This window comes from Notamacropus eugenii, chromosome 1 (assembly GCF_028372415.1).
Source record: "Notamacropus eugenii isolate mMacEug1 chromosome 1, mMacEug1.pri_v2, whole genome shotgun sequence".
Taxonomy (NCBI): domain Eukaryota; kingdom Metazoa; phylum Chordata; class Mammalia; order Diprotodontia; family Macropodidae; genus Notamacropus; species Notamacropus eugenii.
Window position 1 is genome coordinate 53,650,158 of NC_092872.1, and position 25,408 is coordinate 53,675,565.

Consider the following 25,408-nt stretch of genomic DNA (forward strand, 5'->3'; position numbering starts at 1 on the left):
GGGGGTCGTCTGGCTCTAGCCCTCTCCTCCTCCTTTCCCCCTTCCCCCCACCACGATATTTTTCTCCTTCTCGCTTTCATGCTCATCTCCACATGAAGGGAAGACTCCCTGCGGACAGCATGGCATGAGCCCGGAGCCGGCGCGTGAGGTAAGGGCTGCTTCTCGCCAGATCCTTGGCGGCACAAAGCCCCCGGTGCCAGGCTGCATTGATGTCTAGAGGAGACATCCCACCCAGAGGGGCTGAGTGCGGTTACAATGAGAAGGAGGGAGGAGGCACGGTGCTTCATTACAGCCCTCTCTGAGTACCGGGGCAGCGAGGAGATGGGCTTATGTAATGGCAAACACTCCTTCTTTGCCCCACTCATTTCCAGTCTGCCCATGCAGGCAGGCTCTGGCAATGAGACCAGAGACAACCAGATGCCACCAGGCAGGTAGCCCTCCCTTCTTGGGCCCCGCTTTAAGGAGTTGCCGCTCTTTGGCCCCTCGTTCCGCATAAAGGGGGAAACCATCAACCTAGTTAGGGCTTGTTTATTTCCTGGCGTCTCACCCCTCCCTGCCCACCCCACCCCACCCCGAATCTTGATTTAGATTTCTCTCGTCTCCAATCTGTGGAGACACTTCCAGGAGCACCGTGGGGGCTACTAGCCCAGGAAATGTAGTTGCTGGCCAAACCCGCAACAGCCAATTGATGGGAAATGTAGGGGGCCAGGACTGAGGTGCAGAATTGCAAATGCCCAGCTTTCCTCCCCCTCCTACCATCTACCCAGTGGGCGAAGGCACTCCAGGCTGCATTTCCCTACCCCGTTCCTCCCCTCCCCCTCTCCCCCAATGGCACGATGAACTGTCAATCTATCTTCCAGAGTGTACTAATGTGATAGTTGGTGGATACAATTAAACTCGGAGATGATGAAAAGTGGATTTCATGTTTTAGGGCACTTGAGTACTTCTATTCCCTCAGAAAATTGGAGTCTGCTGGTTTGGGGTATGGGTGGGGAACAGTTCCCCAATTCATAAAAAACAAGAGTATAGAGTTTGAAAGGGAAGATCATTTGGGGGTGACGGGCAATGGGGGTTGTGTTGGAAAATGATGAGAGCGTGAGAGGTCTAGGGAGAACTGAGTTTGACATCCCTGAGGCCTGTTCAGAGGGGCCTAAGGCCTGGTCTGAGTGCTTAACTGGAGGACAGAGACCAGGGAACTGGGTAGAGCTTTCATGCTTTGAGAAACCTGGGCTGTGTACTCTTCAGGTTTGAGGACTGACCTACAAGACAGCCCTCAATCCACCACCTAGAGCTCCCACCCCTTGTCCCAATTGCTGTCTCCTTAACTTCCCCCACCCTGTTCCTTGCACGCCCCTCTGCCAGTTTTGTTCCCTGTTAGCCAGGGAAGATGGAGGCTTGCTTGTGCGGAGACAGCCTATAACTCTGATCACAAACAACTCTAGCCCAGAAAAAGAGAGAGAGCTTGCTCCTTCACTAGCCTTCCTTCTGCTCCTCTCCCTTCCTTGCCTTCCTTGAGTCCTTCTATATAAGGCCTGCCCTCTACACTCCTACTGCCCCACATAAATGAACAGGGTCAGCTAAGGCCATTCCATTTCTTCCATCCTAAGTATAAATCATCCCAAGTTTCCTGATTATGCAGCCCTGTCATCTGGTCTTGCTCTTTCCCATAACCTGCCTGATGACGTGAGGTTGCCATAGGTGCTCTCTGAGAGTACATACAACTCCAGCCATAGGTTCAGTAAGAGAAGGTCAACAGGACACTGAGAAGGGGTTTGTGTGATACATGCCTAGGACCAGGGGAAAGTTGAGAACCACACAGATCTAGAGAGACAAAAGTTATGGATAGGAGACCAGAGTTCTAGGAGGAATAGGAAAGAGGGGGTAAAAAACAGACAGAGTTAAGAAAGGGCAAGGAAAATGGGTACTCCCTTCCTCAAGACTGGATGTTTGCACTTTCCTGGGGTAAATGGTTGCCCAGGCAATGCCAGCCTAGCGTGAGGAGGAAGAAAGGAAGGGCTGGAAGAAACAGGAATCAATTTTTGTATTTTTTTGCAGGATTTTGACCCTGGATACCAAGAGCAGGTTGATCAAGGATTCACACTGGACCTTTCCCTATAAAGCTCTTGTTGTCTTAGCCTCCTAGAATGCCTGTAGCTTGAAAGAAAGCATGTGTCTCCTTAACAGCTGCCTGGCCCTCCCTAGGCATTATACCCCTGTTGAATTCCTTCCCATTTTTTAAAGCCCAACTTAGGAAGAAAGGAAACAAGCATTTTATTAAGGACTTAACTTTGTGCCAGGCGCTGTACTAAGCACATTTGATCCTCACAGCGATCCTGGCAAGTAGGTGCTATTATTATCCTCATTTTACTATTGAGGAAACTGAGGCAGATTAAATAATTGGTGGAGGCTCACACAGCTAGTAAATATCTGAAGCTGGATTTTAACTCAGATCTTCCTGATTCCTTGCAGGCCCATCACTCTCTACTCACTGATCCATTTAGTCAACTCTGCCCACCTACTTTGTCCAGGAAGCCTTACCAGATAGTGTGATGTAGTGGAAAAAGTGCTAGAATCAGTCAGAAAGACCTGTATTCAAATCACATCTTTGACATTTATGAGCTGTGTGACTATAGACAAATTACCACATCTCTCAGAGCCTCAGTTTCCTCATCTGTAAAATGATAGGGTTGAACCAGATAGTTTCTAGGGATAGTCCCTTCCAACCCAAAATCTATGATCTGCTTCCTTGGTTCCTCCTTCTGTGCTCCATCAATAACACTACTTTCCTCCTTAGATCTTACTTGTTTTGTACCTCTTTCACACACTTAGAATGTAGTATTACTTATTATAACTATCTGGGTATGTGATAAATTCCCCTGAAAACTCCATAATGATTGAGGTCATATCTTTTCTAAACTTTGTAACTACCATAAACCTAAAACAGTATGATGCACACAGTAGGTATTCAATAGTTTTTAATTGAATTGAATTGAAATGGATCCCATCATAGACTTAGTTCCAATAAGTATTGGAACCGATTTCCCTACTTCAGCAGGTGCCCTTGGCTTAGGAAGGGGAATTTTCATGCCAAGATTCACATGTCAAAATGCCATAGTTAATGTGATCTCTGCCCAAATCTTTCCTATACTCAAATCATCCATTCCATTCCTGATTCCTCATAGTGATACAAAGGGGCTGTGGAAAAGGCCTAACTATTAACTCCAGAACCTACTGTTCAATCAATCAACAGGCATTTATTAAATGTGTGCTTTGTGCCAGACACTGTGTTAGGTGCTGAGAACAAGAATGCAAAATCAAGACAGTCCCCACCTTCAACAAGCTTGCAGCTGGCCTAGGGGATGCCATATAAGAAAAAAAGGATTTTATAAGGGTGATGAACAGAAACTTGAGGATACCATGAGGCTAGAGCCTTGGAAGCTCTGGTTCATTAGGATTCGTGGGTTTAGTAAAGAAAAGAGAGGGACGTGAGTGGGGGGAATTCATCATCAGCCAAGAGAGAGAGGCCAGTAATTGCTCAGGACAGCCCTAACCTATCCCATCCAAAAAATCTTTTCTGTATTAGAGAGAGTGTTGGGTCTACCCTTTTAGCAATGGCAGTCTAGGGTGAGAGTTAAGCTTTAAGGAAACCTTGAAAAGGGAGCTTTAGAGAGAAAGGGTTTCAGAGTAGAAGGCATTGGGAAGATGGCTCTGTGAAAGAGAACTAAAGAACTCTGTCCTCCTTTTCTTACTACCCCCTAGGAAGTCTTAGGTCAGGGAATTTTGTTTCAGTCATGATCCAGTGGCCTTCATTCCTGTTGTATTGTCTTTGGCAAAGGCCAAGGCGCCTCTCTTCTATCTATCTCGCATGCCATTGCATTAAAAGTTATCAAACAAATCCAGGCATTCAGACAGACTCCCCATTGGTATGTAGGTAACATCCCTAGGAACTATCTGGGGCTAGAATACGCTGCTGGGATAATAGAGAAATCAGTCCCAACCCTGGAACCGGGAGCCTGACTTTAGTTTCTTCCCATTTTCTAAATAGGCACATGGTTGTGACTGTCTCCTTGTTGACATGTATGATTTATTCTTTGGTCTGGAGCATTAATGTAGGGTCTCAATCAATACTCGAGACATTGTGGCGGAAGTTACTGTTTCCCAAGAGTCCCTGGCATGCAGGTGGGGAGACTATAGCCCCCTGAGAACATTTCTGAGCTGGGGGCGGGAAGAGAGCTCTGCTGTTATGACATCTGTAAAATGGAAGGAATTTTAATGTGCTTTAGTCATGGATTTTGTCAGTGAAAGTTTCTCAGCTGAGGAGGAAGTTGCCCCCACAGTTTTTCTCTCAGCATCCTGGGTGCCCCTTCTTTTCATCCCCTGCCATCTTATTCCCACCATGTGGGAGTTGAAGATTGATGTAAGCTCCCCTAGTCACCCACACCCTCTCAACCCTACCCTATGAGGCAAGGTTCTGCCCAAGCTGCTGGGCCCTGCAGAGAGAAAAAAGATTTGTTGAAAGTAACCTCATCAAAGAAACTTTGGAGGAGAGCTGGAAATGAGAGTGGGCTGAAAAAGAAGTCAGCAAAGAGAGAAAGAACTAACCAATAGAAGTTTGTCTCATCTTTATCAGCACTACTCTGAAGGTATGCAAAGCACTTTGCATCCTTGGGCTAATTCAGGCCAAAGTTTCTCAGGGATGGGGGAAAAGATGAGAAAGTCAGAAAGGAAGAGAGGAAGGGACCAAGAGAACTAACTAGAAGGAGAATTAGTGAGAAGGTTTGGGGGAAGAAGCTACAGAGGAAGAGGGTTAGAGAAAAAGCTTATAGGTATTTAGAGAAAGATGTCCTTCCAAGCAGAGCCTAATAGCTTGCTGGTGTGTGGGACAAAATAAGGAAATCCCAATGAAATGAGAGGGGAGGTTGTGAAAGTAGGGTCAGAACCCAGAGAAATCACTAACTTATAGAACAGCAACCCTAGTATCTAGTACTAATAAGACTGAATTTGCAGACTAAAGAGTTCACATAGGAAAGGAATAGTGTGAGAAAGTATGGCAAGAGAGATATACATGTCCTGCCTGAATACTTTCTGTGTCCCAACAGAAAAGATATGAGTGAAGTCAATGCAGAAGGAAAGACGATGGCTAGAATTTAGCATCTTCCTTTCAGGAGACTGTCTATCTGGGAGAAAAGATCTGGGTTTCAGGGCCTGCAGACTTCGGAGACATAGCTAAGGCTCAAAGACATAGCTACCTGTAGGCCTTGTCTGGGGCTCCTCAGGGAGGCCAGCCCTGACAACCCTTGTAGGCTCAGGTTCCGGGGGAAAGGACCAGAGAAATGCAAACATGTCACTGGTTGGTGGTCAAGGCCAACCTTGAGAAAGGGTAGTGGTGGAGTTAGCACCATATTCCCCAAGGGGGAATTTCTTAGCAAAACAAAAAGGACAAATGACATCACCATTCCCTGAGCATCCTGGCAATTTCTAGTCCCACCTACTCCCAGAAGCAGGGATCCTCCTAGACCACCTGCTGCAGAATTTTGACTATAGTTTCTCACCCAAGCCCACTGCCCCTCTAAGAGTGCACTGTATCCTCCCTCACTTAGCTATACCAACCTTCACACTGACATACCCTATCTCATTAACATCTGTAATAGTGTCTGACCACTGTACTATCCCTCAAATTTCTGTAATTTCCTTTTCATTGGTGGACCATCCATCTAAAATGGCTCGAATCATAGAGTCTTCACTTAGCATGTATCTTCTAGAGGCTTTTTAGCCAGGTAGATGTTATAGTGGATAGGGCACTGGACTTGAAGTCAGAAAGACCTGAATTCACATCCTGCTTTAGACATTTACTAGCTCCGTGACCCTGGGCAAGTCACTTAACCTCTGTTGGTTTCAGTTTCTCACCTGCCTCCTAGGATTATTGTGAGGATCTATTGAGACAACAATTGTAAAGCACTTAGCACAGAGCCTGGCACATAGTAAATGCTACATAATTGTTAGCTATTATTATTTTTTTTATTAAAGAGCATTGCACACTTTGAAGCACTGTGTAAATGCTAGCTCTCATCTGCAATATCTTTCTCACAATTATACTATCCCTCTAATAGCTCTAATAACCATCTCATAGATATGGCAGCCATTAACATATAATATATAGTGTGCCTTCCATTGGTACACCATCCTTCTAACATCTGCAATGTCTTTACCATCCTGGTACCACCTCGCTAATATTTGTACCATCCCTCTAATAGCTACAGCATACCTTACCTGAACTTGATGTTCCTCAAATAGCTACAGCTTTCACAGCATCCTTCCACTGTCCCAGATTAGTTCTGCCCTAGAGAAGGGTCCCCTAAATGGGGGCCTTTTTTTTTGGATAGTCTACCTTTCTGAATTTCCCTTTACAGTCCTCTCCAACCAACCCAACAGGCTAGCAAAATCCCAATTCATCAATGTTCCATTTGTCAATGGGGAGAGCAACAGAAATATGTAGGGTGTTCTGAGATTCTCAGAGGAGAAAGGGTTGGCAGCAGCTTCAGGTAGCATTATAAATGTCATTTATGGAACTCTCTCTTGGGCATCTGGGTGAGACACATCCATGCTATTCTAGGAAGGATTGTAAGAGCTAAGTCTCTTCTCCTAACACACTTTACCCTCAGGTCCTGAGAAACCTGATGTTGGGAAATCACAACCAACAAGTAACCTCTGCCAAGGCGAAGCTGAGCGTGGTTACTTAAAAGAGTCCATGAGTGAACTGGGAGATAGGATATATGGATATAGATATAGATATAATATATATGCATATATACATGCATATATATAGTATATATATTCACATACACACATACACAGACAGAATAAGGGTCTGGGGAACCCAGTTCTTATTTCATTTCAGACACTCATGTACAGAGCGGAAACTTAATGTGATCATTCCCCTCAATGTTCAATCTGGGGATGCAGAGGGAACATAAGCTGCCAATACTCGTCCCCTCATGCTTTGTGATAAAAGCAGTAACAGGAAGTTAAGTGAATGTCCTCACCCCCATCTGTAACTCGTCCCGTACCACTCTTAGACTCCTCCTTATAGTGTACAAAGAATGATCACTTGCATGTTACCACCTGGAAAACAGAGGTGCAGCAGACTGAGTAATGCAGCAAGAAATTGCCCAGGGTCTGGCTATCTTGAAAATTTCTCCCCCTTAATAGGAGCTCCAGAGAAAAGACTCATGGAAGCTCCTGTGTCTACGTGCTATGTATCTCAGCCAAATGTGGCTAAAAGTTACAGAACCCGAAGATCTGTGGTTTGCCCCCCTTGGTGGTTTGACAGTGCTTCTGTTCATGTCATGCTGTTTGAACATTGAATTTAGAATCAAGTGACTTGGATTTAAGTCCTTGTTTGGCTACTTACTAGTTGGGTGATTTTATATGTCACTTTTTTTTAGTCTCAATTTCTTCATCTGTTAAATGGTGATCTTCTATAACCTGCCTCTGAAAGTTTTTATCAGGAAAAATTAGTAAACATCAAAGCATTACATAAATGTAAAAGGTGAGGGCTGTTTTTTGAGGAGGGGGAATTAGCTGACACTTTGGGTTGGCTCGCAGTTTATGCTCTTTTCTGGTGGTACAATGGATGGAAAGCTAGAGTCAGGAAGAACAGAGTTCAAATCCTACCTCAGATGCTTTATAGTTGTGTGACCCAGGGCAGATCGCCTAACTTCTAAAGTTCAGTTTTCTCATCAGTAAAATGGGGATAATAAGAGTCCCTACCTCCCAGGATTATTGTGAGGCTCAAAAACAATAATAATTTTAAAGGGCTTTGCAAACTTTAAAGCCCTCTACAAATGCTCAGTGTTTTGGGTTGTGTGATTGTCATCATCCTTCTGCCTCTGAATACAGGAGTCAAGAAACACAAGTTACAGAAAAAAAAGAAATCAGAATGAGGCAGCTGTATCTTCCTTACCAGATTTAGTCCTTTATGGCAACTCCTAATTCAATGCCAGGAAGAGTTAGATTCTTGACTATGATGATGATAATGCTTGATGATAACCCTCTATACCATCCAGCTGCCTCTTCTTACAGTCAACATGTGCTTACTAAGACACTGATTCACGGTGTGACCTTTGGCAAGTCACTTCCCCTCCTCTAGACTTCTGCATAATAAGCAAGGTGGACTCCATACTCTACCCCTGTCATTCTAGAATGGTTCTATTCTAAGCCCTCAAGTAGCAACTACATCTTCCTTCTTCCCCTAGATATTTATTTCAGCGCTCTTCTTCCTAAAAGTTCATTTCATTCTAATAAATGGGAAGTGGGGGGGAAGGGATTGAAAGGGAGCAAATAGATAGGCCAACTTAGACAAAGAAGGGACAGTTACTTCTCTAGAGTCTGACAGTAGAGCAGTTGCATAACCAGGAAGTATCAGATACCTACATCCCCCTACATATAGACACATAGGTACAAACACATCGCAAACTGTTCCCATTCACTGTACTACACTACAGAGTTGCTTTGCAGTCTGAGGAACTGGCCCTTTATGTCTCCCATTATCTAATGCAGTTTGTTGAAAATCCATGGGCTCATGCCATTTAAAGAGCTGGTAGCATGTGGAGTAGCCAGACTGAGGCTGGCAGAATGAAATCAAGATGGGAAAACAGCACGGGGCAACTTGATGCTGAGGACAGGAGGACTATCCACTATCATAGGCTCGGGAAGGTTTGACACCCAGAGCAGGGGGTTAGAATGTCTCCTGGAAGAGACAGCAAATGTGGGGGCAGCTTGAACCCCAGGACTTCTGGCAGGAGGTTGCTCTGTATTCTTCCACAGTCAGCCTTAGCCAATGTCCTTCTCCAGATTTTGGAATATTTGTTGTTGTTTTTCTACAAGATGAAACCATTTCTCTAGCTAGATCAGTGGAGAGAGAGAGAGAGAGAGAAAGTACAAATGTATGTTCATATGACAGTTTGTGGTTTGTTGTAAGCATAGGAGAAATGTACCCAAACTAGTACATATGCAGAACTACATACATGATGAAGCAAAAAGGACTCTGTGGCTTTGGGCAAGTATTTCAGCTCTTTGAGACTGAATTTTCTCATATGTAAATCAGAATGACTGGGCAATCTCTAGGGTCTCCTCTAGCTCTTAAAAAAAAAGCTTACATTTATCTAGCAACTTCTCCACAGCAACCCGTGCTAGTATCATTATCCCCATTTTGAAGATAAGGAAGAGGGAAACTAAGCGATTTGTCCATGGTCACCCAGATAATAAATGTGAAAGCCAGGACCTGAATTCTCTGATTCCAAGTTCAGGGCTCCTGACAGTATACTACATTGTCTCTGATACCGGGTGTGAATTTAAAAGTCTCTCTGTACATCGTTCAGATTATTTAAAATCTTTGAAATCTTCAAGCTTTCAGGATTATTTCCTTTTGTTTCTCTGCTGGGCTTTTACTACCTTCCCCTCCCAAATTCCACCCGAGCTGCTTTACCTCTACTCCTAGAGTCTTTTCCCTGCTGAGACTGAATTTCAAATTATTTTGGTCCTGTGACACCAGCGGCTGCTCTCTGGGATGCTCTCCAAGGTGCTGGCCCTAGGCCCTGCAGCCTCCATGCACCTCTGTCCCTGTGTTGCTGTCCATGGTGCTATAAGCAGTGAGGCTCTCTTTACAATGCTGTCTCTCAGCCATGGTGAACAGGCTTGGCAGTGAACATTTGGGAACCCAGAAAAGTCCAAGGCTAGAGGAAAGTAATACTACATTGGGTACACATAGCAAGATCCATGAATGTGAAAAACTAAGGACAATATTTTCAGTCAGGAGGACCAATATAGGGGTTTGAGAAGGGTGATGAAAAATTTAATAGGGCACACAGTTGTAAGGGAGAAGAGTCAGAGATTATGGTAAATCCACGTGCTCACCAATACACAAGCCTTGCCCATATTCAGAAAGTCCTTCTTTAAGACTGTTATGCTGCAATGGCAATATATCTGAATATTTGACTAATGCCAACACTGAGGTCATAGGATCATAAAGTTACTACTATGAAGTCCTTTAGAGGCAATCTAGTCTAAATCTCTCACTTTAAAGATGAGGAAACTAAGACTCAAAGAGTTAAATCATTTGCCCAAGACCACACAGGTAGTAAGTGGTGGAACTGGTATTTGAACATGGCACCTGTTGTCACTAAATCCAGCACTGTTCCTACTGCACCATATTGCCTATCTTCACTTTTTCTATGATAAGGAATGGCCATTTTGGAAAAGAAGACAATACATGAATATTCCCAGGGAAAAATGTCTGAATCTATGACTCTCTAGACATTACTTTAAGAATCTCAATTTGACTTCTGGGAGATTGCCCTGGGGCATCATTTCATTTCTTAATAATAATTTGCAAATAATCCTAATAATATTTGTAAATATTATTATCCCCATTTTCCAGTTTAGGATAGTGAGATTCAGAGATGTTAAGTAACTTTCTCATGGCCACACAGCTAGTAAGCTTTAGGGCCAAGATTTGAGTCCTGACTCTAAATCTAGTGCTCATTTTAGCATGCCACATTTCTGAGAACTGAAAACTGACTGCACACATGCTGTTTACTGGCTTCATGTTTACTACTATCTTCATCTAATCAGACATTGGTGGAAACTGTTAAATGAACATATAAAGATGTTAAAAAGTAATTCATAGAATCATAGGATATTAGATTTGGAAGGGAATCTAGAGCTAATTTAATTCACTCCCTTGAGTTCATCTGGCTAGCAAGTGACAAAGCCTTATTTGAACCCAAGTCTTCAGTTGAGCGCTCTAATAATATGCCAACATGTCAAAACCCTGTAATTTGGTTCTAATATGGGAACTCTCTCCATGGATTCCGATCAAAATTCACCTATAATGTGTAATCTTGGTTTCCTGAGACTCAGGAAGCATAAGTGGGCCCATGGCAACATAGTAACTGTGTCAACGGCAAGATTTTAACTCAAATCCTACCAACTTTCAGTCCAGCACTCCCTCCATCATGCTGTTGTTCCTTTCTCAAATAATAGTGATATGTTAACAACTCACATATCTGTATTACTTTATGGCTTACTAAATGTTTTCCTCACAACCCTTTGTTGTCCATATCAATCAGTCACCAAGCATTTATTAAGTGCTTCATGCTGGGATAGAAAGACAAAGGTAAAATGCTCCCTGCTTTTAATTATATATGTATATATACACACATACACACATATGTACATATATGTGTGTATATATACATATATACAATTTTAACGTATACACATATATCAGGATGGGATGCAATATATACATGTATGAATACATGCAAAATAAATTAAAATTTATTGAGGGCACTAGCAGCGGGGTTGATCTCCTGTAGAGAGTGGCAATTAAGCTGAATATTAAAGGTGCTGGGATTCTAAGAGACAGAAGTGAAGAGAGAATGTTCCAGCAATGGGAGACAGCCTTTGCAGAAGTGTGGAGATGGGACATGGAGTGTCATGTAAAGAACAGTGAAAAAGCCAGTTTGACCTTCTGAGACCATAGGATGCATGAATGGCCTTAATGTCTAATAAGACCAGAAAATATATTTTGGGGCTACTTTGTGAAGAATTTTAAATAACAAAAAGGTTGTTTATGTTTGATTATAGAGGGAATATGGAGCCCCTGGAGTTTGAGTAGGGGAGTGATATGCTGAGACCCCAACCTTAGGAAAATCATTCTGTTAGCTAAGTGGAGGATGGATTGGAAGTAAGGTCAAGACATGAAGGATGGAGATCAATTAGAGATTAGAGCATATTGCAACTGGTCAGGAGAGAGGTGATGAGGATCTGAAGTAGGGCAGTGGATGTGTGATAGGAGAGAAGGGTACAGATGCTAAAGATTTTGTGGGCATGTGAAGGTAGAAACAGCAAGAGTTAGTTATGGATTGCATATGTAGGGATGAAGAAGTATGAGTTGTTGAGGGTGACAATGAGTTTTTAAAGCTGGGTGACTGGAAGGATGGTTGTATCTTTGACAGAAATGGGGATGTTCAGAAGAGGGTTGGTTTGGGAGGAAATATAATGAGTTTTGTTTTAGACATGTTGACCTTGACATATCTGCAGGATATATGGTTCAAAACTTCCAGAAATTTGGTTGTTGTGTGGAATTTTCTCCACAGATTTGCCTGAATGGGGTGAGAATGAGGAGTTGAGAATGACACTAAATTTTTTTAAACTGTGGTGACTGGAAGGATGGTGACATATTTGATAGAAATACAAAAGTTCAGAAGAGGGATGGGTTTTGGGGAAAAGATAATGAGTTCTGTTGTGGACATGTTAAGTTTGAGAAGCCTGTAGACTATACAGTTCAAAATGTCCATTAGGCATTTGATAATGTAGGACCAGAGCTCAGGAGAGAAACTAGAGCTGAATATATAGATCTAAGGTTCATCTTCTTAGAGATGATCTGTGGGACCTAATGAAGTCACTGATTGAAATAATATAGAGCTAGAAAAGGAGAGGGACCTAGAACAGAGTTTTGGAATATACTAACAGTTAGGGGACAAGACATGGATGAGGATGATCCAGCAAAAGAAACCAGGAAGGAGTGGTCAGAGGGGTAGAGAGAAGAAAAGATTCAGGAAAAAAGTGTAGTCAATAGTGCTAAATTCTGGAGGAGTCTACAGTGCAAGTATAATTCCCATACAGTTTTACAGATGGGGAAACTGAGGCCTGGAAAGAAGTAGTTTACCCCAAGTTCAAGGTTAATGAGTGACAGAGCCAAGCCTGACCCAATTCTGACTCCTAGTTCTAGACTGTTCTCCATACCAAACCACCACTTTTAATGAGTTTCATGCAAGTAGGAAGGGAACATTCAAAGTAGGGGAGTACATACTTTTTCACATAACCAGTAACTGATCACAAATAACCTAGGGGTTGTCATTTGGGAAAAGAGTTGAGAGAGCAAGGATCTCATCCTGCATATAGGCTCTTAGTCCTGCACTACACTCTACCCCTTTGAGATGTAAAGAAAGAGGGGAGAAGGAGGGAGACAGCTATGGAATTCCTATAGTCTTTCTAGCCCTGGAGTGAAAAGCTGGCATTTTAAGCAAGAGTCTCACATTTCTAGATTTGGCAGGATTTCTAGTTACCTCCAAGTTATTAAAAAAAAAGAATTGGAATGGCAGGTGGTAGGTGACTGTAGAGAAAGAGAAAGTCCAGGCTTCAAGTTGTAAATTTTCTGTGCTCTCTAGCATGAGCATCTTTCCCACTCTATAGTCTATAGTCTTCTATTCCTGCTATCTGTGTCTTCCTATTTACTTCTCAAATGGTTTGCAAAGATTTATAAAGTGCTTGTAGATCCTCAGATTTCAGCTGCTGTCTGTTGACACAGGACTATACCAAAAAAAAAAAAAAATGGAACTGTGCCCACAGCTAAGTGTTGGTGAGGGGGGGGATTTAGGGAACTACTATAGCAATTTAATGATTATAACCAGCTGGTTTTAATTCTATATTTTGTACATACCTATCACTCCCATGTCTTTAGAATTAATAGAATGTTAAAGGAGGAAGGGATTTGAAAGATCATTTAGTCCAAACTTCTCATTTTGTAGATGAAGAAAGGCCCAAACTGAGGAAATGGTTAACTTAAGAGCACACCGTCAGTGACCAAACAACCTTGAATCCATGTCTTTAGACTTTAAAGTATCTTCTGCTTAGTATTTCTTGCTATTAGGGGAGGGAAGGGAAACTAGAAAATGCCAGCCCCTTTTCCCCAGAGAAGCCGGGAACTTACAGTCTATTTAGGGAAACTCATCTCACCCACACGTAAAAAAAACTATTAGACAATAATAACAGTTTACGATGAAGTGTCAAACAGGCTCATACATGCACTGAGGTCAGAGGAGGGAGGGACCAGCGCACCCTACTGAAGGGGAGAGGCTTTGAGATGGAGCCTCTGACCCCAGCACAGACAGACTTTCCATGCCCATGTCTCTGCGGATGGTTTGAAATCATTCCCAACTGTAAACATAACTAGTTGTTTAAGGAGCCCAAGGAAAAGTTTCTTATTCTGAAGAATGTCAGCAGGAGGCCAGGGTCTTGATGACCGAAGCTATTCTCATCACCAGCTCTTTATTTCCTGTTGAAAGGCCTAACTCTACAAAGATGGCACCAGAGGTTTCTGCGGAAATGATTATGTGGCCCCAAAAGGGGTTTTGGGCTTCTGGTCAAGGTTAAGCAATAGGAGTGAGTCATTGGCAGATTAGAGCTCTCCATCCCTCGGCAAATACTTCTCAGCCAGAGAATCAAAGGCCATAATGAGAGGCAGGAGCCAGGAGAGCCCTTCTCTGCAGAGTAGGAGTCAGAGAGGAATTTGCCATGGGACCACAGCAGGCATGGCAGTAATCATGCCAGCTAATTATCCAGCCCCTTTCATCCTCAGCTCACCAAGTGCCTAATCCCCACTACCCCCTCTGAGTTCAATAGCCATGGAGGATTTATGGAGGAAGAAACAGAAGCACAGAAGAGCTAAATAAGTTACAAACTGGGCTTCAGCATTCCCAGCTTGGGAAGGAACAGAAATGAAAGAGTTCTGTCTTCTAATCCCACCAAGCCTAGCTCTTTGGGCCAAAACTTTGCCCATCATCGTAGCTAGTATTCACGTATGGAAGAGAAGACTTGTTTTGGATCATAGTTCCTCTCTTGGTTTACTCCTTTCGTTTGGGCTTTAGGCTGCCTAATTACCAAACAAGAGCAATAACCTCCATTCCTCTCTAAGAAACTGTGAGAGTAAAGAGAGTGTTTCATTCAGTCAGCCCGTATTTAGTAGGTATCTTTTATGTACAGGGCCTAGAGCTAAGTGCTGTGGAAGGCTACCAGAATGGAAAAGACAATCCCTGTCCTCATGGAATGGCTAGTCTAACTAGGGAGATAAGCACAACATGCATAGTAAGCCCTTAATAAAAATTTGCTGAATTGAATAAAACCCAAATAACTATTATACAAGGTAGAATGTAATGCATGTCCTAAGAGAGATACAATAAAATGCCATGAGAATTGAGAAGACAGAGATTACTTCCACTTGGAGGGACCAGAAAAGGCTTCTGGGAAGAGAAAATGTTTGGGCTGGGCCTTGAAATATTCGTAGCATTTGGGCAGATGGGAGACTAATAGGTCCTTAGGGTACTCCATGTAGAGGTAATAGTGTAAGCAAAAGCTTGGAGATAGTAGAGTACGAAATGTGTTTAGAGAACAAAGAGGAGTCTAGTTTCATTAAGACATCGCGTGGGATAGGGGAACAGTAACATAAGGAAAAGTAAGGTGAGACCAGGTAGTGGGGGGCTTCGAATGCTAATGAGTTTAGCTTTCATTTGATGGGCAAAGGAGAATCACTGAAGAAGCAGGAAAGCAACTTAGTAGCTATAATAGAGTTATGTAATGAATATAATAGAGTTATTTTTTAGTTATATTTATAATGGTCAGAATTATTCTTAATTCTTAGTGCTCACATGGTTTTATTCAGTTTCTACACTGTGACTAGCCCAGGGAGGGGGATGAGGGGGATGCTCTCTGACACAATGAGAAGATATAAAGGACTCAGGAGAGGATTCTCTCCCTGTTGCTGCAGCTGTCTAACGTCTTTGCTTGAGTCAGAGATCAGGGACTGCTAACTAAACCTGGATTGGCTTTGGTGCCCAAGAGCTTGAGGATATAGTTGAGGGTGGGGGCGAGATGAGCTGTGGCAAAAGAAGGAGGTGGATACCCAAGTCTGGCTCTCGTTTGACTCATCATCCATCATCTCCCCCACCCCCAAGCAGAGAAATGGAGGCCCAAAACAAGAGGATGGGTTTCTACCAAGAACACTTAGTCTTTCTGACCAGACTGAGATGGCCCCCAGGTGATCTCCAGGGCCTGACAGATTTCTTAGCATGCCAAGCTAATCTCCAAGGACTTCTGTCACAACCCTCCTTGGAAAAGTGCAGGAAAGAAACATTCCTGTCTGGCCTGTTGCCCTCTCCTAGTGTGACTTTCTCTTAGCCCATTATCTTAGAGTGGGATTTGGTTACCTTTGTTTCTTGAAGCTTGACTCAGGGACTGGGAGCAGGTTGGGTTGTTACCCCTGCGATTCGTCTTAGGGAAGAGAAGAGGGGGCATTTTGCACTAGGAAGTAGTCACAGAATACTTGTGTCCACGAGTTTGACATTCTTACCTTAGCAGCCCAGGTTAGGACATTCAGCTAGGTCTGAGTTAAGATGGTATCCTCAGTGGGGGTAGTCTCTGATTCCTGGAAACCAGCTCTGACATAGGGCTGGGCTAAGCTGAAGGAGCCATGTGATAAGAAATCAATGATAACAAAGGGAATCTGGAGCTCTGGTCACCCAGCTCATCGAATTTTAGAGCAGGGGCCTGGACTTGACCACAGGATTCCTGTATTTCAATCTTGAATACATATTTAGAATCTGAGGGAGACTTCTAGCAGAGGTAAAACTGGCTGGGGTGAAGGTTAGGGAGTGGGGAGACAGGAAAAGGAATAGACTAAGGGACAGATGGGAAGAGCCCTCTCTCAGTTTTCCTGTATCCAGTTTCAGAGTCTCTAGGGATCAGGAGTCTATCCATACTACATCAGGCTTGGGATAGTCCACCGGTCACCAGGACTAAGTGGGGGTGGAGTATCTTGGGGAGGAGGAGACATAGGACTGAAGCAAGGTTCCTCTTGGAGGGGGGAAGGGGACAGCATATGCAAATCATCTCTCTTGGCAGGATAGTCTCTCTCACTTTGAAATGAAACCGTCTCCCAGCCCATATCCCAGGATCAGCTCAGGTTCTTGTATACCTTCCTTCTGGGCCTCACCCCAGCCACTCACCTCCCCCATGCCAAGGAACACTCAGGTGGGCTGAGGAATATGGGTCATTTGAAACCTCCATTGGTCATCTTCATGGCAAGGACAGGACTGATCTGGATTGAATTGGGACAGGGATTTCTCTGGAACACTTTGTGGAAGGATATCCCCTTCCCCTCAAGTGGCCTCTATACAGCATGTAAGTGCAACACTTCTAATTCATGAATTTAGTCTGAGTGGTCCTAGCTGGGGGGTCCCAGGTGGTTGGCCCCAAGGACTCTTTTTCCTCAAGTCATCATGGCTTACTCATTTCTGAAAGAGTTCCCTATTCTGGGGAGATGTGCAAAGGATCTCTTCTCTACAATTCTGGTCCCACCATTCAGGGTCCATTAGTCACAGGACCCTAAACATTTTCTGTCTCTTTATGTGTGAGCCTACCCTTGGGTGCCTTCCAAAGACTTGGAGATTTTAATTTAGTCCTTTCCAGGGAATCACTACCCAACTTTTCTCTAGGCTCTGTAATCCTTGCCACTTTAATCTTTCCTCTAAATGGGGTGAGAATGGAAGGATTCCCAATGTGTCAGATAGCTTGTTTGAGATCCCCCATGTTAGGCCCAGGTTACCTCAGAGATGTTAGATTTGATTGATGTTGAGTATACCTCTCTCTGGCCTATACCAAGGCTCCTCTCCCCTCCCTTTCTTCATCAGACCCCTGCCTCTCCCTATTTCCTGTTCTATCTGCAGAGTGAGTGTGGAAGATGTCGAACCAGAGCGACGGCAACACCAAGCCCCCATGCTTGCCCCGGAATGGCTTGGTAAAGCTTGCCAGCCAGCCCAACGGCCTCAGCTCTGCCAGCATCACCAAAGGGACCCCAGCTGTGAAGAACCGACTCTGCCAGCTGCCCCCTGTGCCTGCCCTCACCAGCCCAGCCTTCCCAGTGCCCCCCGAACGACCCCTGCCCAGTCTGGCGTCCCCCCTCTCCTTAGCTGCCTTGGCAGGGGGGCCATGCCCTTCCTCCGAGACCCTTGCAGCTGGACTGTCCTCTGGTGAGAACCCAGGCCAGGCTCCTGCATCTCCCACAGAGAGGCAGCCCCTGGCTGTGGATGAGAAGATCCTCAATGGCCTTTTCTGCTACTTCTCAGCCTGTGAGAAGTGCGTGCTGGCCCAGGTGTGCAAAGCCTGGCGGAGGGTGCTCTACCAACCCAAGTTCTGGGTGGGCCTCACCCCAGTCCTGCATGCAAAGGAGCTATACAATGTGCTTCCTGGTGGGGAGAAAGAATTTGTGAACTTGCAGGGTTTTGCCACACGTGGCTTTGATGGCTTCTGCCTTGTTGGTGTCTCGGACCTGGACATTTGTGAGTTCATTGACAATTATTCCCTGTCAAAGAAAGGTGTCAAGTCCATGAGCCTCAAGCGTTCTACTATCACCGATGCTGGACTGGAGGTAGGGGCTGTGGGTGTGTGGGTGAGGCAGGTTTCATAACCTGCCTTCTGATGGGTGGAGTGGAGCGTTCTGAGAGGGAGAGGGGAGGAGAGGACAGTAGGAGGGACTGAGAATCAGGCATCACAAGAAGAAGCCTGGAGAAGGGCAGGGAAGGAGACTGGATGAACAGAATGCCCTCCTTGCTCCACACACGCAGCCAGGAATGAGAATGTCAGAGCTGTGGGATTTTGGATCTAGGGAATCACTACAGATGGATGGATGTGTGAACTCAGCAAAGAAGCAGACAGTGGAAAGGGAGAGCTATGGGATATTGAATGTTCTATTGAGGAGGTGTTGGATTCTGGACTAGGAAAGTTCATAGAATCAGAGAATTTGAAGCTGTACATGACCTTAAAGATCATCTAGTCCAAAACCTTCATTTTTTAAAAATTGGATCTATGACTTCATTGGCATCTACCAATACTAACTGTAGAAGATCCCAGTGAGGGAACTTCCACTACTATTCTGAAATTCCTCATTTTAGAAAGTTTCCTGGGGAATTGAGAAGTTAAGAGATTTGAATGGGGTCATGAAATTAGTATGTGTCAGAGAGGGGACCATATCTTTCTAACTCCAGTCCATTATGCCTTCCTGCCTACCACAGCCCTCATTTTACAGATGACAACACTGAGGTTTGGAATGGAATAGAAAAACTCTTTTCTCTAAGCCCTTACCTTACAGCTGCAGGCCTGATTTGCTAGAGAAAGGGAGAAGGAGAAGGGTAAGGAAAGCAAAGGAGAGGGAGAAGAGTGCAGGCAAAAGAAAGGAAATAGAGGAGAGAAAAGAAGAAAGGAAAGGTCAGCAGAGAAAAGAGGAAAGATGTGAAGATATATGGCTAGGGAAAAAAAATGAGATCAGTACATGGAAATCTTGATGCCATTAGAGGGAAAAAGATATGTTGTCAGTAAAGTTAAGTGGGCCCATCAGCAGATCATAGCATCCATTCATCCAACAATGGTCTTCAGAGAGCACCTAATAGATAATTGGTACACTGCTGGGGCAAGGCATAGCTAGTCAAGTTGATACCAAGAAGTATGAGACATGGTCCCTGCCCTTGGAGAGTACACAATCTATGTCATATGTACATAGGAAGATGAAGAACAATGCCAAACACTCTAGGTCATCAGTGAGTGTTTCAATGAGGTGTTCAGAAAGAAAGCACTATCCCCTGGAATGATTTGGAAGGGCTTCCCTGAGGAAGCAAAACTCAAGCTCATCTTTGAAGAAAGGGAAGAGAAGTGAGAGGTAGGGAAGGCATTCCTTCCAGAGCGTATGGCTTGAGCAAAGGACTACAGAAGAAATCAAAGTGTTTCCAGAGACAAGAACCTGGCTAAAGCAGAGGCTACCTATACAAACTTTGGATTTGGAGATCCTAGCCAAGACACAAAATAGCATAAGAACTCTAACCTAGAGACCAAAATGGGTAAAATGATTAAGCTGGTTACAGTTCTATTGGCATTAAGTCCTTTGGAGAAAATGTCAAAGGGGTTTGGAGGGCCCAAGGGAACCTGGCATGGGAAGGCAGAACTAGGGAACTCCCTCACATTGTGTTTCCTGCCATTGCCCTTCACAGGTAATGCTAGAGCAGATGCAAGGGGTGGTTCGTCTGGAGCTGTCTGGTTGCAATGACTTCACAGAGGCAGGACTGTGGTCCAGCCTCAATGCCCGAATCACATCGTTGAGTGTCAGCGACTGCATCAACGTGGCAGATGATGCCATTGCCGCAATTTCCCAGTTGCTGCCCAACCTGGCTGAGCTGAGCCTGCAAGCGTACCACGTCACAGACACAGCGCTGGCCTACTTCACGGCCAAGCAGGGCTACACAACCCACACCCTGCGGCTGCACTCCTGCTGGGAGATCACCAATCATGGCGTGGTCAACATGGTGCACAGCCTGCCCAACCTGACTTCCCTCAGTCTCTCTGGCTGTTCGAAAGTCACAGATGATGGGGTGGAGCTTGTGGCTGAGAACCTACGAAAGCTCCGAAGCCTCGACCTGTCCTGGTGCCCCCGGATTACTGACATGGCCCTGGAGTATATTGCATGTGACCTGCACAAACTCGAGGAGTTGGTGCTCGACAGGTATGCCCAGGAGGGATGGGTGTGAGCCAAAAGAAAAGGCAAGAATAGCACAGGTGTATAAGTACAAGCAGGCATGGGACAGCAACAGATTTCAAAGTGTCCACCCTCTCATTTTCAATGCCTCTGTTATCCTGGGCTGAATATTCCAACCTTTCTGGTACTTAGGGTCATTCCAGGAGCAAGAGGAAGCCCAAGGTGGGGGAAATGAGACCCTGAAAACTTCTGACAGTCTTTGAAGGGAAAATTAAGCAGAGGATTCAGTGACCAGGAATCTAAGCACTGAATAAAAAGGGGTGGGAATAATTTATTTTTAAATTTACATTTCCATATCCTTTTAAGTTTACAACGTGCATTTCCACCAATAGCCTTTGTGAGGTAATCCGTACAAGTATTATCACCATTTTACAGATGAGGAAACTGAGCCTAATGGAGAGTAGCTATGGAGGGGACTCATCCAGGAACACAAGAATTGAGTCTCCTGACTCCCATGTATACTGTATCACATTAGGAATGATAACAAACCTCCCTGGGAGTCGTCTGTCAACATTTAGTCAGGAGACCCTGGAACAGGGTTCTTCTTCATTTGAGTGACTGTATCTTTGAAGTCATATCCTTCCTTGCCAGAGTACTGCCTCCTAGAAAAAAAGAGTTAATATTTCCATGATGTTCATCAAAATTCATTGAGAAATATATAGTTCGAGTAGATGGGGCTTGGGGAAGGTAGGTTGGAGAAAGAGGAGCCGTCTATGTTAACCTTCATCCCAGGCAGATACCCCTCTGGTCTGGTCCCACAGGTGTGTTCGAATCACAGACACTGGGCTCAGCTACCTGTCCACCATGTCTTCACTCCGAAGCCTCTACCTTCGATGGTGCTGTCAGGTAGGGTTACCCCTTCCCTTATGCCTCCTTACAGAAGGTTGCAGAGCAAGAGAAGCCTGGATAGGCCCACTTGGAGTTCCTTTCTTACCTCCAAACTTGACTGCCTAGAGTCAAGGGCCTTTCAAAAGAACAAGCCTCATTGGGGTAACCTCCTTGGAGCAAATATTTCCCAGGATTTTTTGTAGTCTCCTATTCCACCCCCCTCCCAATCCACCCAACCTATGCTAGAACAGGAGCTTTTCACCTGGGGTCCTCAGACTCCAAGGAGTCCATGGATAAATTTCATGAACTTGGATAGGGAAAAAATATATCTTTATTTCAATACAATTGGTCTCCTTTGTAATCCTAAGTAGCTTATTTTAATCATTTAAAAACATTATTCTGAGATGGAGAGTTCATAGGTTTCAGGGGTCTGGCAAAGGGGTCCAGGACCCAAAAATGGTTAAGAAGCTCTGCTTTAGAAGGTTCTTCCCCTACCTCTCCGACTTCTTGAGATCACCCAAATGCATAAAATCTGAGTTGGAAGGGATCTCAGTGGTTAGAGAGTCCAACTTGTACCTGCACCCAAATCCTTGCTACCACATTCCCAGAAAGTAGTCCTCCAACCCTCTTCTTGAATACCTCCAGTAATGGAGAACTCACTGTTTACTGAGGCTGCCCATTTCCACTTTTGGACAGCTCTATTTGCTCCCCTGATTATTTCTGGTATCACACTGAAGCCAGCTTTCTGATGCCTCCCACCCACTGCTCCTAGCTCTGCCCTCTGGTAGGTTGGTGGGTATTGGTGGCAGGTGGAATCCGCTTGCTCCCACTTTCACATATATAGCCTTTTAAGTACTTGAAAACAACTGGCATGTCCTGACTGAGGGTGTCTAGGTTAACTATGCCTCTTTTTCTCAACTAATGCTCATGTGGTATGGTCTCCAGTCCCCTCATCCTCTCCTGGAAATGCTTCTATTTGGGAGTATCCTTTCCTAGCTGGACACAACACTGCAGATGAGGTCTGACCCAGGCAGAATACAAAGGAATATCACCTCCCTTGCTCTGGACACTTCAAATAAACTAATGGAGTCTAAGTTCTCATTTGGTTTTTGATTTCCTGGTCACGTTACTTACTCACTGAGTTTAGAGTCCACTAAGAATTCCTTCTGGTTCTTTTTGACATAAAATATTGTCTAGCCTCACCTCTACCACATAATACTTATATATTTGATTTCTTTTTGTTTTTTAAAATCAGTTTTTATTGAGATCCTTAATTTTTACATCACCCAAATTTTCATTTCCCCCTCCCAAAGATCCATCCCTTGTAACAAAGGGAAACAAAAGAGGGAGAAAAGAAAAAAATCCCACAAAACTGAGCAATATATTGAAAAGCAGTTTGTTTTAACCCAAGTATAGAACTTTACAGATGGAGGTGGTGGGAAGGGATTATCAATGGCTGGGTTCTTCCCTTTCTAAACACAGGGAGGGAAAGGGAAATATTAGAAGGAAAATATTAACCAAGGCCCATTGCCTTCACAGGTGCAGGACTTTGGGCTGAAACACCTCCTGGCCATGAGGAGTTTGCGCCTCCTTTCTCTCGCAGGTAAGATCCTTCTCCTCCACATTTTGCCCCATCTCTGTCCCTTGCCCATTCTCCCTGGTGTGTGGCCTCCTCTAGAGAAGGGGGGCAGAATTCTGCGAAGTCCTGTGGGAGCAGCTTAGTGGGAAGGGGGAACAGGTGGCATGCCCCCCACCCCCTGCGATGATGAGGAAACCAGCCACCCCTACTCTCCTTCTCCAGAGGAGGGTTTGGGCCTGTCTTTCTTCCTCTACTCCAGAACCTGAGATGTCCCAAGGGACTGGTCAGCCCTTGATATATACACCCTATGGGTCAGGCCTAGAGACCTCCCAAGCAGGAGTCTTGAACCCCTAGATTCCCCCAGGCTCTGGGTTAGGGTGGGGGAACTGAATAGGGTACTTGTTGCCCCATGCCTCTCATCTGCCCCTCCTCGTGCTTCCAGGCTGTCCCCTGCTGACCACCACGGGGCTTTCTGGCCTGGTGCAGTTGCAGGAACTGGAAGAGCTGGAATTGACCAACTGCCCTGGAGCCAGCCCCGAGCTCTTCAAGTATTTCTCCCAGCACCTCCCCCGATGCCTGGTCATAGAGTAGGGGCCAGGCCGGCTTTGGCCCCATCTGCCTTGGGACTTGACCCCCTTGGCCCCACTCAGCTTCCTCCCTTCTCCATTCAGTTTCATTGTCCCACAGGGACCTGGGTCGTGTTCTACACAGGATCTAGAAGTCCTAGGGACCCAACCTAGCTCTTCCCACACTCTACCTTTGCTCTGCCCTCACCATCCTCTGCGTCAATTTGCCAACTAATTCAAGCCAGGAATATCTAAGGGGGAAAAGGGGGAGGGCAGATGGCTACCCTGTTACAGGCCAGCAGAAGGAGTGATGGGGGGAGGTATGGACATTGATCCTTCCTCTTGACTAGGTTAAGAAGGCTGGGCAGCCACATGAGCGGGGGCTCTGCTTCCCACATTCACATATCGCTACTCAGATGCTCAGGAGCAACTTGATCATCCCCCTACTGCCTTCCTACTCCTAATGCTCTTAGCTACTTCTGTCCCTACATACCTGGGGTAGGACAGAGGCAGCTTTGGGATACTATCCTATGTGGTAGTACAGCATCTATCCTTGGTGATCCTAGAGAAATACAGGATCACAATTTTAGAGCAGGAAGGAGAAGATTCCTGTTTTTGAACCTGCACACACACATACACACACACACACACACACACACACACACACACACACACACACACACACACACACACACACACACACACGGCTGAGACTCATCAGTTTTCTCTAGACCCAAATTCTGACAGAAGCCTTGAGGCTCATACCCAGGGCCCTTTTCAACTGTTCAACTTTAAAACCCTCCCCTAAGACACACACACACACACACACACACACACACACACACGCACGCACCATACACCCTGAAGCCTCAGGCCTTCCAGCTAAACCAACGGGTGCTGGGCATGGTACCATTTATCATGGAGGGCTGCTGGACAGAGCCTATCCCCAGGACCCCTCAGGGGTTGATAAGTGGCAGAAATTGGGGATAGATTAGGACAGAAACTCTGAGTTCCTAGATCAGGGAAGGCATAAAACCCTGGGAGAAGTGGGATAGAAGAAATGACCACCCACTTTCTCTATCCTCTATCCAGAATGCTGTTTCCCAAGTGATAGGCTCATCCTGTCCTTCAGAAAGAAGGAACCCCTCCCCTTCCTCGACTATGAGCACATACACATACATGGGTACATATGTGCATGCCCCTCTGTGCCCTGCTCTGCACGCCTGCCCACAATCATGTTCACCCATGCACAAATCCTGTCCCACCACCCTAGCTCAGGCAGCTCTATCCCATTTCCCCCTAGATCTCTGGCCAGAGCAGCCCCTTTGGATACCAGTCCTAGGTGGAGGTCAAGTGGAAATAGACCCTTAATGAAGGCTAGCTTTGTTTCAAAAGGTACTGAAGAGAATCCTGGATCTATGTCTCTGTTCCCCATGGCAAGAGTAATGCCCAGAGAGTTCAAGGCAAAGCCCACACCTCTTATTTCTTCCCATCTTTCTCCCTCTAGCTTCCTGCCTCCTTTAAATCCTCTTATCCTTCCTTGTTCTCAGAGTCAGCTGTCTCCTCTAGCTCCCTTGTCCCCCACTGGGGCCATTTCCAAAGTGAGGTCAAGGGCTTGGCATGTCCAGCATGTGTTGCTGGGGGAAGGGAAGGGACTCACCTAGGTTTTGCTTTTGAACAGAGGCATTTAGTTTTTCTGTTCCCATATCCCAGTACCTTCCCCAAATCTTCAGTTCTGGGGAAAGATGTTGGTTTCCCCTCAAGAGAAAACTGAGGTATAGTACCACCCAGCAATCTGAGTGATCCTGTGTTAAGCATAGAATGAAGCTAAGGGTCTCACTTTTACTCCCACCCCAGATGGTTCTGCTATTTTATAACCACTTTGAAATCTGGGGTAAGCCAAGGATGTGGTAGGGGGTATGTTCAGGGTCTTCCCTTCAGGTCCTGATTCCTCACCCTCCTTGTTTCAGGGAGTCCCTGTTGACTCAGGCCAAATTCTCCCTCCCTTACCCT

General features: G+C 45.1%; 1 protein-coding gene across 1 annotated transcript; it reads left to right on the plus strand.

Moving 5' to 3' along the window:
- The first annotated feature begins 1 nt into the window (after position 1).
- FBXL16 (F-box and leucine rich repeat protein 16) lies at positions 2-23,791 on the plus strand. The gene is made up of 6 exons (XM_072601375.1): positions 2-148; positions 17,568-18,268; positions 19,881-20,389; positions 21,184-21,268; positions 22,790-22,853; positions 23,272-23,791. Exons 2-6 carry the CDS (start codon positions 17,582-17,584, stop codon positions 23,418-23,420), a joined length of 1,494 nt encoding a protein of 497 aa, XP_072457476.1. The 5' UTR covers positions 2-148; positions 17,568-17,581; the 3' UTR covers positions 23,421-23,791.
- Positions 23,792-25,408: the final 1,617 nt, after the last annotated feature.

Coding starts and splice junctions, on each gene's coding strand:
- FBXL16 (XM_072601375.1), top strand. CDS start 17,582: ATGTCGAACCAGAGCGACGGCAACACCAAGCCCCCATGCTTGCCCCGG. Junction 18,269..19,880: donor TCACCGATGCTGGACTGGAG/GTAGGGGCTGTG, acceptor TGCCCTTCACAG/GTAATGCTAGAGCAGATGCA. Junction 21,269..22,789: donor ACCTTCGATGGTGCTGTCAG/GTAGGGTTACCC, acceptor TTGCCTTCACAG/GTGCAGGACTTTGGGCTGAA.